This window comes from Dendrobates tinctorius, unplaced genomic scaffold (assembly GCF_039654945.1).
Source record: "Dendrobates tinctorius isolate UK_male_01 unplaced genomic scaffold, ASM3965494v1 ptg000138l, whole genome shotgun sequence".
NCBI lineage: Eukaryota > Metazoa > Chordata > Amphibia > Anura > Dendrobatidae > Dendrobates > Dendrobates tinctorius.
This window is the reverse complement of record NW_027361806.1, coordinates 12,044,237-12,062,015: the sequence shown is the minus strand read 5'-3', so window position 1 is coordinate 12,062,015 and position 17,779 is coordinate 12,044,237. Positions and strand designations below refer to the sequence as shown.

Here is a 17,779-nt window from a genome sequence, read left to right as displayed (position 1 = left end):
TATTAATAGACGCACCATGGAACATTTCCTGTTCTCTCCGCCGGATCTCCGAACCCCAAATCTACATGAGGAAGCAGGGGACTTTTTTTTAATACCAGTGTTTCCATTATATGTCTATTTCAATCTTCAGAAAAGAAGAAGAAACTCTGTCTAGAGATGAGAAAATGTATTCAGTGCAAATCAAAGACCAATTTTATGAACACTTCAAGTCTCGGTGAATTTGAACAATTTGTGCTTCAATTTGACTATTATATAGCCTGTATAAAAGTCTAGGAAGGGAATGCAGCAGCCATTTTGGGGTGATTTAACATAATGAGAGGGAATCAGAGCTCATAGCTTAGCAATGGACATATCAACATAGCAAGAGAAAGCCATAAAACACTGGACAAATACTCCAGACAGTAATGTGTTATACAACTGTAGCAATGAAAATAAGTGCAGGATAGAAGCTATGATGACATTTGAGCTAATGAAGACAGCAGCATGATGGATACATGGAAACCTCACAGCCAGCCTATATTACTGGGAGAAACACACACACTTCACATCCAGCCTATATTACTGGGAGAGACACACAGACCTTACATCCAGCCTAAATTACTGGGAGAGACACACAGAGCTCGCATCCAGCCTATATTACCAGGAGAGACACACAGACCTTACATCCAGCCTATATTACTGGGAGAGACACACAGACCTCACATCCAGCCTATATTACCGGGAGAGACACACAGACCTCACATCCAGCCGATATTATGCGGAGACACACACAGACCTCACATCCAGCCTATATTACTTAGAGAGAGGCACAGACCTCACATCCCGCCTATGTTATGGGGAGAGACACACAGATCTCACATCCAGCCTATATTACTTAGAGAGAGGCACAGACCTCACATCCAGCCTATATAACTGGGAAATATACACAGACCTCATATCCAGCCTATATTACTGGGAAAGATACACAGACCTCACATCCAGCCTATATAACTGGGAAATATACACAGACCTCATATCCAGCCTATATTACTGGGAAATCACTCTAACAAAAGAAAAATCAGGCTGCAAAATGCATATCAGGTAGTCTGAATATAAATGAAGCAATGAAGATTCCAGACTGAAACTTGCCATTTTAATTATCTAAAGATAACACAAGGATAGATTATGTAAAAAATATATTTTTGCACATCACAAGTGGCCATAGTATTTAAGGATGTGTTACAATGGGACTGAATACCAAGCATGTACTTTGTTAAAGGGGATATTCGGGACTTAACGAAAAAACAAAAAATGTATCTAAGCACTAACATACAGGTATTTGCAACTTACTTGCCTGTTGTGTCCGATGCCGTTCTTCCCCGGCATAGAATGGTCACAGACCGCACCTGCCGGGGATTCAGAAGCCTCTGCTGACATCACGTTCACAAAGCGGAGTCTTCTTTTCCGATCCGATCTGTTGATGGGTCGAGACTTCAGACGTCATTCTGATTGACAGCCAGATCCCTGCTGCCTAACTGGGGGAGCTGGCTGTCAATCAGAATGACGCCAGATGCTCTGCCCATTTGCATCATCAGAGGCAACTGAATCCCCAGCGGAAGCGCTCTGTGACCACTCTGTGCCGTGGAAGAACAACGCTGGGCACAACAGGCAGGTAAGTTGCAATTACTTGCCTGTTAGTGTTTAGGTACATTTTTTGTTGTTCCATAAAGTCCTGGATATCCGCTTTAATGAACATCATGTAAAGGGAATCTGTCACCTATTTTTTCGTATATAAGATGCGGCCACCTCCATAAGGGGCTTTTCTACAGCATTCTGTAATGCATTCTGTAATGCTGTAGATAAGCCCCCGATGTAACCTGAAAGACAAGAAAAATGAGTTATATTATAGAGGTCCGGTGCCTGCGCACTGCAGTACTCAACAGCCCTCAACAGTGCAGAGCAGTGCGCCGGAGCCGGAACCGCAACGGGAAGCAAAGAAGAGGACGTCATCGCTAGAAGATAGGAGGCGCCGGACCGGACCGCCCCTGGTGAGTATAATATAACTCGTTTTTCTTCTCTTTCAGGTTACATCGGGGGCTTATCTACAGCATTACAGAATGCATTACAGAATGCTGTAGATAAGCCCCTGATGGCGGTGCCGGCAGCTGATACACGAAAAAATAGGTGACAGATTCCCTTTAACAGTGAAAATATCTTTAGCTAATGTCATTCAGAAACTGCACAGCTCAGCATGCAAGTGTGGATTCTGCCTTGTATCGCAGTTGCACCTTATGTGCCACATGGCAGCAGAATGTGGAAGCAGACTTCACAGACACTTATTGGGGCATATAAGGTAGGAAAAACAATCCACCATCAAGCTTTTACACAAAGTGTACTGAAATCATGGTGAGCCGCCATGATTGCTACTGAAAACCACAACATTTTTGATCCATTTGAAAAAAAACTTTTTTCAATCAGAGCAGTTCCTGAGCAAAAGAAAAAAGCAGTGTACAAGACCAATCATACGCCATAAAGCTCTGCAGCAGCTGACGGCCACCTGACTGTATAGACACATAGTACAATCAGCACATTATGCCCTAATTGACACTTCATAAATAATTAACTTCAAAACTGTTCCAATGCATAGACCGGCAGCTGTGGATGAAAAGAGCGACCACGTCTAGGTGCTGTGCTTCTTACATGGCTCCCTCCGAAAACACATCACAAGTCAGTACAAACAGGGCAGTCACAGGATAACTAAGTGTGACGGCAGCAGTCACCCCACAAATATAACACCTGTAAACTCCCAGAAGGATGTGCGAGAAACAAACTAGAAATGTGCTATATCCAGAGCGAGATGCTTCCTCTAACAGTACAGTGTAATAATGACAGAACATAAGGGGAGATATACATAGGGGCAGTATTATAGGAGTTATATTCTTGTACATAGGGGGCAGTATTATAGTAGATATATTCTTGTACATAGGGGCAGTATTATAGGAGTTATATTCTTGCACATAGGAGCAGTATTATAGTAGTTATATTCTTGTACAAAGGGGCAGTATTATAGTAGTTATATTCTTGTACATAAGAGCAGTATTATAGCAGTTATATTCTTGTATATAGGGGGCAGTATTATAGTAGTTATATTCTTGTACATAGGGGGAAGTATTATCGTAGTTATATTCTTGTACATAGGGGACAGTATTATAGTAGTTATATTCTTGTACATAGGAGCAGTATTATAGTAGTTATATTCTTGTATATAGGGGCAGTATTATAGTAGTTATATTCTTGTACATAGGAGCAGTATTATAGTAGTTATATTCTTGTACATAGGGGGCAGTATTATAGTAGTTATATTCTTGTACATAGGGGCAGTATTATAGTAGTTATATTCTTATACATAGGGGGCAGTATTATAGTAGTTATACTCTTGTACATAGGGGGAAGTATTATCGTAGTTATATTCTTGTACACGGGCAGTATTATAGTAGTTATATTCTTATACATAGGGGCAGTATTATAGTAGTTATATTATTGTACATAGGAGCAGTATTATAGTAGTTATATTCTTGTACATAGGGGGAAGTATTATCGTAGTTATATTCTTGTACACAGGGGCAGTATTATAGTAGTTATATTCTTGTACATAGGGGACAGTATTATAGTAGTTATATTATTGTACATAGCAGCAGTATTATAGTAGTTATATTCTTGTATATAGGGGCAGTATTATAGTAGTTATATTCTTGTACATAAGAGCAGTATTATAGTAGTTATATTCTTGTACATGGGAGCAGCATTATAGCAGTTATATTCTTGTACATAGGAGCAGTATTATAGTAGTTATATTCTTGTACATAGGGGCAGTATTATAGTAGTTATATTCTTGTACATAGGGGCAGTATTATAGTAGTTATATTCTTGTACATAGGGGCAGTATTATAGTAGTTATATTCTTGTACATAGGAGCAGTATTATAGTAGTTATATTCTTGTACATAGGGGGCAGTATTATAGTAGATATATTCTTGTACATAGGGGCAGTATTACAGTAGATATATTCTTGTACATAGGAGCAGTATTATAGTAGTTATATTCTTGTACATAGGGGCAGTATTATAGTAGTCATATTCTTGTACATAGGGGCAGTATTATAGTAGTTATATTCTAGTACATAGGAGCAGTATTATAGTAGTTATATTCTTGTACATAGGGGGCAGTATTATAGTAGATATATTCTTGTACATAGGGGCAGTATTACAGTAGATATATTCTTGTACATAGGAGCAGTATTATAGTAGTTATATTCTTGTACATAGGGGGCAGTATTATAGTAGTTATATTCTTGTCCATGTGGGCAGTATTATAGTAGTTCTATTCTTGTACATAGGGGCAGTATTATAGTAGTTATATTCTTGCACTTACAGGCAGTATTTTAGTAGTTTTCTTTATGATTTCTTTATTATTATTGGATGAATATATTGCAGGCACAGCATCCAATGTAATGTCCCAGAGATCCAGCAACCATGACTAATGTTCTATATATGATACAATATATGATGCTGAGGAGAACAAGGTGACAGGTTTATAGGTTAATATGCTGAGCGTTGATATGTTTATGTCAGTTTGTTTTGAACTTTATGAACAGAATCCGGAGCAGAACACGAGCTGCTGCTGACCTAAACACTACAGCAGATGCTCACACTTGCTTCCTTTTTCTTAACAACTTCCTCCCCTCTTGTACAGATTTCCTCTGCAATTTTACTAAAAATGATATTATATAAATAAAACAAGTTCTCCAGACATTTCTCTCTGTACAAATGTCAGCAGAGATCGATATATTGCATCAGCTGCGACAAATTAGAAAGAGTTTATCACTGTAAGGCTATGTGCACACGGTGCGGATTCTCCCGCGGATTTTTCCACGCGGATTTTACTAAATCCACAGGTCAAATGACCGGCATTTTTCCTGCGGATTTAGTGCATTTTTTGTGCGGTTTTACTGCCGTTTTTGTGCGGTTTTCCACCTGCGGATTTGTAGAATGGAGCAGGTGGAAAACTGCAGCAAAACCGCACAAAATAAGTGACATGCTGCTTCTTTTATTCCGCACAAAATCCACGTGGAAAAATCCGCAGCATGTGCACAGTGTTTTTTTTTTTTACATAGGCTATAATGGTGCTGTATATCACCTGCAGTTCTGCTGCGGATCCGCAGCAGAATCAGCGCCGTGTGCATATAGTCTTAAGGTTACCTAGAAATGGAAGTTTTCAGTCCTCTGTAATATTTTAATAGTCTGTCCATCTGTTGACCCCCCTAATAGTACTGTCCATTAGAGTTGAGCGACTTTGGTTGGATCGGGTTTCATGAAACAAAATTTGTTTCAGATGAAACTGGTCCAACTAGGGCAAAAAAAGTCGGAGTTTCGTCCGAAACCCGATCCCAAAGCAAGTCAATGGGGAATAAAAGTCGGCATTGAGTGGATGAATGTCATCCGCTCAATGCCGACTATTAACCCCCATTGACTTGCATTGGGGTCGGGTTTTCGGACGAAACTCCGACTTTTTTTGCCCTAGTCGGACCAGTTTCATCTGAAACAAATTTTGTTTCATGAAACCCGATCCAACCAAAGTCGCTCAACTCTACTGTACTGTCCACCTATTACAGTGACCAGAGGGGTTCTTCTTACCTATTTTTGCATAGTTGTCTTCTATAATATCTTCTAGTCCAATCTCCTTCCAGAAACTGTCATCCCATCCTTGATCTGAGGAATACGTCCATTTACAAACCAGAGTACAAAGAGATCTGCATGAAGGGACAAAACATGTAAGGTATGAAGAATTAAAGGGAATCTGAGAGCAGCATGATGAATGGGCAGATACATTGATTCCAGTGATTTATAACTTATTAGGCTGTTTGCTGCGGTTGTGATATCACTGTTTTACCTCCTGCAGATCTACAAGTTCTGTGAATGTGGAACTTTATATAATCTCGACCACACACGTGAGTGACATATTTCTATGCATACTCTGCATGGGCAAAAAGCTGCCAATCAGTGGCGGGGGTGTGGTTGGACTACCTGGCAGCAGGTTTACTAGTCCCCTAGTAATAAAATCACTGTTTTATCAGCAGGAGATTATCAAAACTACAGCCAGCAGCCAAGTAAGTGACACTTTGCTGGCATCAGGGTGTCTGTCTCTACTTTATACTGATCTCAGATTAATTGGCAAAAACCTGGTGACAGATATAGGTGCAACACCAAAAGGGGTAACATATAAATATATTATATTGAACACAGAGTGTTACAATGTCATTGCCCTGTAGGTAAAGTGTCAGTTTCTTGTACCCCAAGTGTGAGTGTTATTATCCTACACCCCAAGTGTCAGTGTCATTGTCCTATACGCAGTGTCAGTGTCATTAATTATCCTGTACCCCAAGTGTCATTGTCCTGTACCTCAAGTATTGGTGTCATTATCCTGTACCCCAAATATCAGTGTCATTATCCTGTACCCCAAGTGTCAGTGTTATTTTCCTATACCCAGTGTCAGTGTCATTAATTATCCTGTACCCCGAGTGTCAGTGTCGTTATCCTGCACCCCAAATATTAGTATCATTATCCTGTACCCCAAGTGTCATTGTCCTGTACCTCAACTATTGGTGTCATTATCCTGTACCCCAAATATCAGTGTCATTGTCCTGTACGCAAAGTGTCAGTATCTTGTACCCCAAGTGTCATTATCCTGTACCCCAAGTGTCAGTGTCATTGTCCTGTATGGAAAGTGTCAGTATCTTGTACCCCAAGGGTCAGTGTCATTATCCTGTACCCCAAGTGTGAGCCTCATTATCCTGTACCCCAAGGGTCAGTGTCATTATCCTGAACCCCAAGGGTCAGTGTCATTATCCTGTACCCCAAGGGTCAGTGTCATTATCCTGTACCCCAAGGGTCAGTGTCATTATCCTGTACCCCAAGTGTGAGCCTCATTATCCTGTACCCCGAGTGTCAGTGTCATTATCCTGTACCCCTGGTGTCAGTGTCCTTATCCTGTACCCCAAGTGTCAGTGTCATTATCCTGTACCCCGAGTGTCAGTGTCATTATCCTGTACCCCGAGTGTCAGTGTTATTGTCCTGTACCCCAAGTGTCAGTGTCATTATCCTGAACCCCAAGGGTCAGTATCATTATCCTGTACCCCAAGTGTCAGTGTCATTATCCTGTACCCCGAGTGTCAGTGTCATTATCCTGTACCCCGAGTGTCAGTGTTATTGTCCTGTACCCCAAGTGTCAGTGTCATTATCCTGAACCCCAAGGGTCAGTATCATTATCCTGTACCCCAAGTGTCAGTGTCATTATCCTGTACCCCAAGTGTCAGTGTCATTATCCTATATCCCAAGGGTCAGTGTCATTATCCTGTACCCCAAGTGTGAGCCTCATTATCCTGTTCCCCAAGGGTCAGTGTCGTTATCCTGAACACCAAGGGTCAGTGTCATTATCCTGTACCCCAAGTGTGATCCTCATTATCCTGTACCCCGAGTGTCAGTGTCATTATCCTGTACCCTGAGTGTCAGTGTCATTATCCTGTACCCCGAGTGTCAGTGTCATTATCCTGTACCCCGAGTGTCAGTGTCATTATCCTGTACCCCGAGTGTCAGTGTCATTATCCTGTACCCCGAGTGTCAGTGTCTTTATCCTGTACCCCGAGTGTCAGTGTCATTATCCTGTACCCTAAGTATCAGCTTCATTATCCTTCACTCCAAGTGTCTCGAGTTCAGTTTTACAAAACTACTGATCAAAAACAAATCTTCATGTTATAATTGAGAATTATTTCTTCTGCAAAATGTGCTGAGTTTCCGTTTCTAATCAAACAAAGTTTACATTTACAAACAAGAAGAGATTTTGAAAATGCTGAAGAATGGAGACACTGGGAGCCGGAGTCATTATGCATTTTTTTTTACCTAGTTTCTGTTTTTTTCTCCTGCTTTTCATGTATGCCTTATTCTTCTTTTGCGCATTTTAAGTCTTGACGATTCATAAATAGCTGCTTTTTAAAATGATGCTAAATATTTTCACAATATTCTCCAGTCTCTTCCTGCAGTGATTTTACGTATGCCCCCGCTCCAAATATTTTGAGACATTTTAAGCAAAACATGGATCTTTTGGGGGGGCTAATACGTCACAAGAGAGGTTAAAGGCAAAAAAATAAAGAGCATTTTTATTTTGTTGAAAGATTCAAGAACCACGTGACGTTTTAAAGAATTTGGCACAAATAAATGTCAATGAATACCACAAGACAAAGAAAGAAAAGTGACTAAGAAAAAAAGGACAAATGATGAATTAGAACGTTGTAGAACTTCTCATTTCCCGATAAGATTTCTCTTTGTCCTGTCGCTTCAGCTGTTATTATGAGACTTCGGTTTTCTCTTCTGTACATATAAACTTATTTGTGTAATTTTTTTTTTCAGAACATGATTTATTTAATCTGTTCGCCAGACTGTGAACAATGTGAGCAGGAGCCGAGGAAATGAAGTAACAAGTAGTCTTCATGTATCTTTTATGACTCTGAAGTGACAAATTCAGAAATATCAGAATGAAGCTTTTACATAAAAGGTGCTAATGGTTTTCTTTGTAGGTCCAGGGACGCACGTTCATCTGAAGTGTATTGCAGCGCAATGTCCCTCCAGTTTCCTGCACTGCAATACAAGGCGCCGGCAAATCAGAGGCCAACAGCGGACGCCGGCGTGCCAGTCACGAGTGGCGCATGGCAGTGAGGTCATGTGCTGCTCGTGCCGACACACTGAAGTCAGTTATCGGCTACAGAAGAGGACGCCGCAAGTCGTGAAAGTGGAGGAAGGCAAGAAGAATCGTTGATTTTTTTTTTATGTTTTGGAAAACAGAAAAGACATTTTACCAAGAAGAGGCCCAGGATGATGGACATTATACCAGGATATCATTATACAAAGCAGAGGCCCGTATAGGGGTCATTATACAAAGAAGGGGCCTAGGATGGGGGTAATTATATCAAAATGAGGTTATACCACGATGGGGGTCAATGTCATACAAGGGAAAGGCGCGTGTCACGGGGTCCTTCTCTGGTATCACACAATCAACAGAGCAAGCGAAGAGTGAACAATCCCAAGACCTTTATTCAGGCAAAAATACGAAAAGGTCCATATTCAGTCCACCACACAAAGGATAAGATAGTCCAGAATAAGAATGCAGTCCAGTAACAGGATAAAATGTCCAGGGAAACGAGATTCCAAAACTCTAGCACCAGAGGATAAAATGGGTTCTTCTCTCTCTGAAGTGCTGTCTGTGTACGATCCTGTCCAGACCGGAACTGACTTGTCCAGCTGCTGTTCTTCCTCCCACCCCCTTCCTTGTCCAGGGGTAGTCAAACCAGTTGGGGCGGTTTCCAAGCCTCCCAGAGGAGAACAAAGGCCCTTAGGGATTAATGCACTACAGGGGGTCATCAAGAGACAGATACAGTGAGGCTGTAGACTTACAATGTAATAAGAAAAACACTATGAAAATAACTGGAATTGTTAAAAATAGGAATATACAAAAAATGATATCCACATAACATATCACACCATCACAACCTCTCCCCCCCCATAATAAGTGAGCACGCCATGAAGTCTACACAGACCTCTGGCCTGCTCACTTTAGTCCACATTGCTTAGTTATTTATAGTTCCTTGTACAGTGGCAGGGGTAGGTCGGCCTGGGGAGCCTATGATCCTTCTTGTCTAGACAGTCCATCGGCATTCTGGTGTTGGCTTCCCCGCTTGTATTGGATGGAGAAGCTGTAGGGTTGTAAGGACAAGCTCCACCGCAGCAATCTTCCATTGTCCCCTGATACGCGATTCAGCCATGTGACGGGGTTGTGGTCTGTAACAATTGTAAAGTCTCTGCCATACAAGTAGGGCTGCACTTTTTTTAGCGCCCATACGATGGCAAGGCACCCCTTTTCAATAGTGGCATAGGCAACTTCCCGGTCCAGTAGTTTCCGACTGGCAAAAGCAACAGGATGTTCTACTCCGGCGGCGTTCACTTGGCTAAGTACTGCCCCAATCCCAAAGGTGGATGCATCTGTCTGCACGAGGAACCTGCGTTTATAATCCGGGGCAGCCAAGACAGGAGCAGTGACGAGGGCAGTCTTTAATGCTGAAAAGGCATCCTCACATGCCGTCGTCCACGTCACATTGCTAGGCATGTTCTTGCGGGTCAGGTCGGTTAGGGGCTTGGCCAAGGTGCTGAAGTTAGAAACAAATTTGCGATAGTAACCAGCAGTTCCTAAAAATGCAATACCTGCTTTTTAGTCTGGGGTCTACACCAGTTGCTAATGGCTTCCACCTTGGCAGGCTCAGGCCTTAGTGTCCCACCCCCTACTCTATGCCCGAGGTACTGCACCTCAGCCATCCCTATTTGGTACTTATCAGGGCGAATGGTCAGTCCTGCAGTAAGGATACAGTCCAGCACTATGCCCAAGTGTATAAGATGTTCCTCCCAGGTTGTGCTAAAAATGGCAATGTCGTCTAAGTAAGCACAGGTAAAGTCCTGTCATTGTTGTAACAGTCGATCCATCAGTCTCTGGAAAGTAGCGGGGGCAGTTTTCATCCCAAAGGGCATTCCCAGGAACTCATAAAACCCAAATGGAGTAATGTCCTCCGTAAGGGGTATCTGCCAGTACCCCTTGCTCAAGTCTAACGTGGTCACAAATTGGCACTGGCCAGACGATCCAATAGATCATCAATCCTGGGCATGGGATAAGCATCACTCTTGGTGGCATCATTTAGTCGTCTGTAATCAACGCAGAATCGTGTTGTACCATCCTTCTTGGGGACCAGGACGACAAGAGAGGCCCAAGAACTGTGAGATGGCTGAATAACTCCCAGTTGTTTCATCTCCTCCAGTTCATTCTTTATCATGCCTTGAACAGCCTCTGGAACCTGGTAGGCAGCCTGCTGGATGGGGCGTTGTCCGGGGGTTTCCACATGGTGGCTGGTGAGAGTAGTCTTCCCCGGCTTTGAGGAGAAAGTAGCAGCCCTCGGCCTTAGTACGGCGACAATATCGTCCTTTTGTATATCCAATAAATGGGAGCCCAGGGGCACTTGTTCCAGTGATCCTCCCGCTTGGGCAACCTGGAGGAGATCTGGGAGATACTCATCGTCGGCGGTATCATTAGAGGGGTGGCAGACAGCTAGAACAGGCAGAGATCGGTCGTGGTAGTCTTTCAGCATGTTAATGTGGACGGTTTTCTGTCGTCGACCACTAGAGTCCAGGGCAATAACATAGTGTCATTAATTTTCTTGACAACCTGATAAGGGCCTTCCCACACTGCTTGAAGCTTGTTGGCAGGGGAAGCAGTAATCATGAGCACTTGCTGTCCTTCCATAAATTCCCGGTTCCTGGCATTACGGTCATACCAGGTTTTTTGTCTGGACTGGGCCATTCGCTGATGTTCTTTAGTGAAGGTAGCTAGCTGGGCGAGACGGTCTCTGAGCTCTAGAACATAGGGAACAATGGGCATTCCCGTATCTGGGATGTCTCCCTCCAAATGTTCTTTCAGAAGAGTGAGAGGCCCACGGACCTTCCGGCTAAACAGTAGTTCGAAGGGAGAGAACCCTGTGGACTCTTGGGGAACCTCCCGATAGGCGAAAAGGAGATGTGGCAGGTACTTTTCCCAGTCTTTTTCAATGTCAACAAAAGCCCTCAGCATATTTTTTAGGGTTCCATTAAAGCGTTCACATAGTCCGTTGGTCTGCGGGTGGTATGGGGTGGTGCGAATGGCTCGAACACTACAGGTATGCCATAGGGACTGGACCAGATCTGACATGAACTGAGTGCCTTGATCCGACAATATTTCACTAGGAAACCCTACCCGGGTAAAGATGGTAACAAGAGCCTCGGCTACCTTTACTGCTGCAATACTGGACAGGGCCACAGCTTCAGGATACCTAGAGGCATAGTCCACCACGGTCAGGATATATTTTTTCCCCGACCTGCTGGGGTGGACCAGAGGACCTATGATGTTGACGGCTACACGTTGAAATGGTTCCTCAATTATGGGCAGGGATTGCAGGGGTACCTTATGTCGAGCTCCTGGATGCCGCATTCGCTGGCACACATCGCAGGTGCGGCAATAATGGGCTACCGACTGCGAGACGCCCGGCCAGTAAAAACTTTGGGCGAGTCTCTTTTCAGTCCTTTTTCTCCCTTGATGCCCAGCCAAGGGGATGTCATGGGCCAGTTGAAGTAGCTGTGCCCTGTACTTCTGAGGGACAATGAGTTGCCTGGTCGTTGCGTCAGGGTTGCCCTGGTCACTGCCCTTTGTTACACGATAATACAGTCCGTTTTCTCGAGTGAAGCCATCCCCATTATCTCCCATGTGCCCAGTTTCTGCCTTTCGCCTAAGGGCTGCTAAGCTAGTGTCACCCTCTATTTCTCTCCTAAACTCCTCTCTGTCCCAAGACTCTCCCAAAGTAGTAGCAGCGAAAGTATTGCTTACCGACTCTGATGCGGTTCGTGGTGGTTGCTCCCCGGTGGGGTCCGGATGACGTAGTGCTTGAAGGGCCTGTAGTCGGGTGACTGCTCCCACAAATTGGCACTGTAACTCCCCAATGTCGTTCCCAAGGAGGATATCTGCAGGAAGTCCTCCCATAACTCCAATCCAACACAGTTTTTCTCCACAACCATAATCCAAACGCACAGAAGCTCGCTGTATATATTTACGGGCACCCCCCCGCCAGGACAATGGGAAGTCCCGGACCCTGGTAAATTGCCTCGGGTCGGACCACACGGGGGGCAGCGATAGTCAAGAATGCCCTCATGTCTCTAAATCCTGACACTTTGTATCCATCAATAAAGACATCCTGCAGGTGGCATTGCCGTTGCTCTGAGTAGCTAAAGGACAGAGGCCGGAGTCCATACACTCTAGGAGGGGTATCTATGGTGCCGTGGTCGGTGGTCCACTCTGGTGGGGGCGGTGGTAGCTCTTCCTCAGGTGTGGTGGAGTGTACAAGATGCACTGGACGAGGTGGGGCTGCGTGGGGCTCCCTCCGAATCCTGGAGGGACAGCCAGACTGCAAATGTCCAGGTTGCCCACACCCATAACACCTCCTCTCTGTGATACCCCCAGGTCATGGTCGGAACTGTAGGGGCCTAGGATTGTGAGGCGTGACTGTCATTGGTTTGCGACTAGGTGGAAGAGCAGATATAATTGGAGGGGGACGGGGTGCGGGAGCAGGCCGTGGTTCGTTGTCCAGAAGCCTCCTCCATTGCGGCCGGATAGTAAGGGCTTCATCGGCCAGGGCTGCAGCTCTATCCACGGTACAAGGCGTGCGCTCCCGGACCCATTCCCGTACCTCTGCAGGGCACTTGGCAAGAAATTGTTCTATAAGGAACGCCTGTATAACATCTTCCACAGTAAAGGCGTTTTCTGCTTCAAGCCTTCTCCGACATGCATCGGACATCTTATGTGCATACATCCTAAATGATCCCCCGTGGTGCATGGGAGGTCTCGGAACTTGGCCCTATATGAGTCTGGGGTGATAGCATGGTAATCCAGGATAGTCCGCTTTACAATGTTATAATCCCGGTTCCGCAGTGCATCAATGGTTCGGCAAGCCTCCGCCAAGCTTCCGTTCAGGAGCCCCACTAACAAACGCATCCCGCTAGAGTGGGGCACCTCCATCACAGCACACTGCTGCTCAAAGTCTTTGAAGAACCCCTCCACATCTCCAGAAGCCTCATCAAATGGCTTAAACTCTGTCCGGGTGATCCGTACAGGCTCCCGGATTGTTGGGGTTACACTCCACATTGCGTTACTCCCTTTTTCAAGCTCCATTGCTTCCTGTCTCCGCTGTGCCCGGCGGGCAGCCTCCTCCTTGTGCTCCTGAGAGACGCCGGGCCCAGAACCGCCATCTCTTCTTTGTACCACACCAACCACTGGCTTTTCTGGATGGGGATCCCTGTCTCCAGTGCTCGTCCTTCAGACATCTGGGAGGAGGTGGCCGGGCTAGCGCCCACCAGTAGATCGATTAAGGCCTCTTTAGTCAGTCCCTGGTAGTTCAGGCCCAGGTCTCTGGCTCTCTCCTGTAAACTGTATACAGTCCAATTTCTGTACTCACTCTGTGGGTGGTTCTCCATTGGGTTACGCTCTGTTGATCCCACCGCTGCCACCAGTTGTCACGGGGTCCTTCTCTGGTATCACACAATCAACAGAGCAAGCGAAGAGTGAACAATTCCAAGACCTTTATTCAGGCAAAAATATGAAAAGGTCCATATTCAGTCCACCACACAAAGGATAAGATAGTCCAGAATAAGAATGCAGTCCAGTAACAGGATAAAATGTCCAGGGAAACGAGATTCCAAAACTCTAGCACCAGAGGATAAAATGGGTTCTTCTCTCTCTGAAGTGCTAGTCTGTGTACGATCCTGTCCAGACCGGAACTGACTTGTCCAGCTGCTGTTCTTCCTCCCACCCCCTTCCTTGTCCAGGGGTAGTCAAACCAGTTGGGGCGGTTTCGAAGCCTCCCAGAGGAGAACAAAGGCCCTTAGGGATTAATGCACTACAGGGGGTCATCAAGAGACAGATACAGTGAGGCTGTAGACTTACAATGTAATAAGAAAAACACTATGAAAATAACTGGAATTGTTAAAAATAGGAATATACAAAAAATGATATCCACATAACATATCACACCATCACAGCGCAGATGGGGGTCATTATACAAAGAAGGGGCCTAGGATGGGGGTAATTATACCAAAATGGGGGTCATTATACCCTATGGGGGTTGTATTACCATGATAGGGGTCATTATGTCATTATACAAGGCAAAGGCGCAGATGGGGGTCATTATTACAAGGAAGGGCACAGGACGGAGGATATTACAACAGGATTGGGGTCATTATACTAGGATGGGGGTCATTATACAAAACAGAGGCCCGGATGGGGTCACTACAGAAGGAAGGGGCCCAGGATGGGGGTAATTAAACCAGAATGGGGTCCAGGATTTGGGACAGTATACCACGATGGTGAACATTGTTTTAAGATGGGGGCCGTTATACCAAAAAGGGGTCCAGGATGGAGGGCATTGTTATAGAATGGGGAACATTATACCAGGATGGCGGAAGTAGTTAAAGGAAAGGGTTAGGATGAGTGACATTATTACATTAAGGTGCATAGAACAAGGGACTTTATACCAGGGCTTGGCCCAGGATGGGCGAATCTATTACAGAAAGGGGCCAGGAGATGGGACATTATTACAGGAAGGTGCCACAACGGGGGACATTATTACAGGAAGGTGCCACAACGGGGGACATTATTACAGGAAGGTGCCATGATGGGGACACTATTACACATATAAGGAAGAGGAACAGCATCCGGTCTGGGTGAAAAATTGTATCAAAAATTTATTCTGCCAGTACAAAATACAACGTTTCGGCCATATTGTGGCCTTTTTCAAGTACTATACTTGAAAAAGGCCACAATATGGCCGAAACGTTGTATTTTGTACTGGCAGAATACATTTTTGATACAATTTTTCACCCAGACCGAATGCTGTTCCTCTTCCTTACTTGGACTATTGTTCATTTGGGTCCATGAACCTTTGAACTGGCATCCACCCCTCCGTTGTGCTGTCAGCTGCTCTTTACTATTACACATATGTCTTTATAGGGTCTAGAATGCTACAAAGAGTCATAAATTTTACCAACATAGAGGTGTGAGCCCAGGTCCAGATTTTGCATCGGGGCCCATTGGACTCTAGTTATGACATTGGACTTGAATGTAGTTGCTTATTTAATGGCCTGAAATTGTACTTGGGACCACACATTTTATTTTACCCGAGGGTACAATTTATTTGAAACCAGCTTGGAGCGACAGCGGGACGGCTTCCTAAATCCTTAAATTTCCCACTGGATTCGGAACGGTTTGGTTTTATGCAACTCTCCATTTCTATTCAGGAGAGGAAGTTCATAGTCGTGGTAAATTTTCCTCTACATGAGCTGGATACCCTTAAGCAACCACATGCGCTGCCTCTATGCCCTTAATCATGACAACAACTGCTCTCAAAGGCGAGGTCACCCAGCTTTTCACCAATCCTGAATGACCGTTTTACCCATTGCAGTAATTGGAAGCATATTCGTTGCTTTAAAGGTCCAGCAGATACAAAATTACCAATCTTAAAGAGCAGAACTATACATTGAATTCATTCTCGTCAGCGGAAAAAGAAAATATTTCCCCTCATTTCACCATCGTAAACGGAACACAGTAATCTGTGCAGCGGCGGCACCATGTATCCTGTGGTTTCACAACGATCCAGAATGTGCTCACATCACCAAAGCGGCGCACGACTTCTAGCTAGATATGTGCGGAGTTAAGTAGGGACATGAGACGGGGATTAATATTCAGGAATCCTCGGCTTCTTAGAGGAAATTTGGTTTTGCAGGCCGGAGGAGAATTTCAGTCGTTGCAAGCTTTCAATTATAGATGGATGTTGTGCCAGGGATAAAGAAATCTCTATTTTATTCAGTGCGATGAGGGTGTTGATTACCGAGCGGCTGAGACAAGAAATTCTACCATTATTTGGGTTTCCACATTTTTATAGTTGGAAATATTTCCATGGTCTTTTCTGGAGAACAAAAGGTTGTTCCCTTACAAGTCAAGGCTGAATGGATGCCGGTACCACTGCTGCACCCGACCATGGGTGCTGTTTATTGCACCAGGGGAGACACAGACTGCACCGATTCCCGCGATGTATCACTTACTGGGCTGCTTGCTGTAGTTTGCTGCTATGTTGTCTACCATATTCATGAGCTCTGTATAGCCACGCCCTCATCACAGATTGGCAGTTTTCTGCCTATGCGCAGTATATACAGAAAGCTGCCAATAAGAGCTCAGCATTTTGAAAACTGGTAAATCTACAGCAGATTAAACAAGGATTTTATTAAAACTGCAGCAAGCGTCTAAGTGACAACACTGGAAACAGGATATCACGGGAATCGAGTAATATTGGTGGGGGAGGCATTGATGGAGGCAATGGGCAATGATGGTGGGGGAGGCAGTGATGGCGGTGGGGGAGGCAGTGATGGAGGTGATTGGCAATGCTGGTGGGGAGGCAGTGATAGAGGTGATGGGCAATGATGGCGGTGGGGGAGGCAATTATGGAGGTGATGGAAAATGATAGTGAGGGAGGCAATGATGGAGGTGATGGGCAATGATGGTGGGGAGGCAGTGATGGAGGTGATGGGCAATGATGGCGGTGGGGGAGGCAGTGATGGAGGTGATGAGCAATGATGGTGGTGGGGGAGGCAATGATGAAGGTGCTGGGCAATGATGGAGGTGATGGGCAATGATTGATGGGAGGCAATGATGGAGGTGATGGGCAATGATGGAGGTGGGGGAGGCAATAATGGAGGTGATGGGCAATGATGGTGGTGGGGTGAGGCAATGATGGCGGTGGGGGAGGCAATGATGGAGGTGATGAGCAATGATTGTGGTGTGGGGAGGCAATGATGGAGGTGATGAAATGGACAATGATGGTGGGGAGGAGGCAATGATTGAGGTGGTGAAATGGGCAGTGATGGGGTGGTGGGGGAGAATGATAGGGGTGGTGGGGGAGAATGATAGGGGTGGTGGGGGAAAAGGCAATGATGGAGGTGGTGATGAGGACAATGATGGGGGTGGAGAGGGGCTGCATTATACTTTATGAGGGGGCTACATTATATTCTGTGAGGGACTGCATTATTCTCAGGGGACTACATTATATTCTGGGGGGCTACATTATATTCTGTGGTGGG

The 17,779-nt window shown here is 44.9% G+C and overlaps 1 protein-coding gene across 9 annotated transcripts in view; it reads right to left on the bottom strand.

Moving 5' to 3' along the window:
* FGGY (FGGY carbohydrate kinase domain containing) overlaps positions 1 to 17,779 on the bottom strand; it is a 366,153-nt gene that overhangs the window by 197,122 nt on the left and 151,252 nt on the right. For 8 of the 9 annotated variants that reach the window (XM_073544587.1, XM_073544585.1, XM_073544588.1 and 5 more), the window contains one exon: positions 5,672 to 5,787. In XM_073544587.1, the coding sequence (XP_073400688.1) occupies positions 5,672 to 5,787 (116 nt within the window). Of the gene's footprint in view, positions 1 to 15; positions 41 to 5,671; positions 5,788 to 17,779 lie in introns of those variants that run through there. The other variant, XM_073544591.1, reaches the window with a different exon arrangement.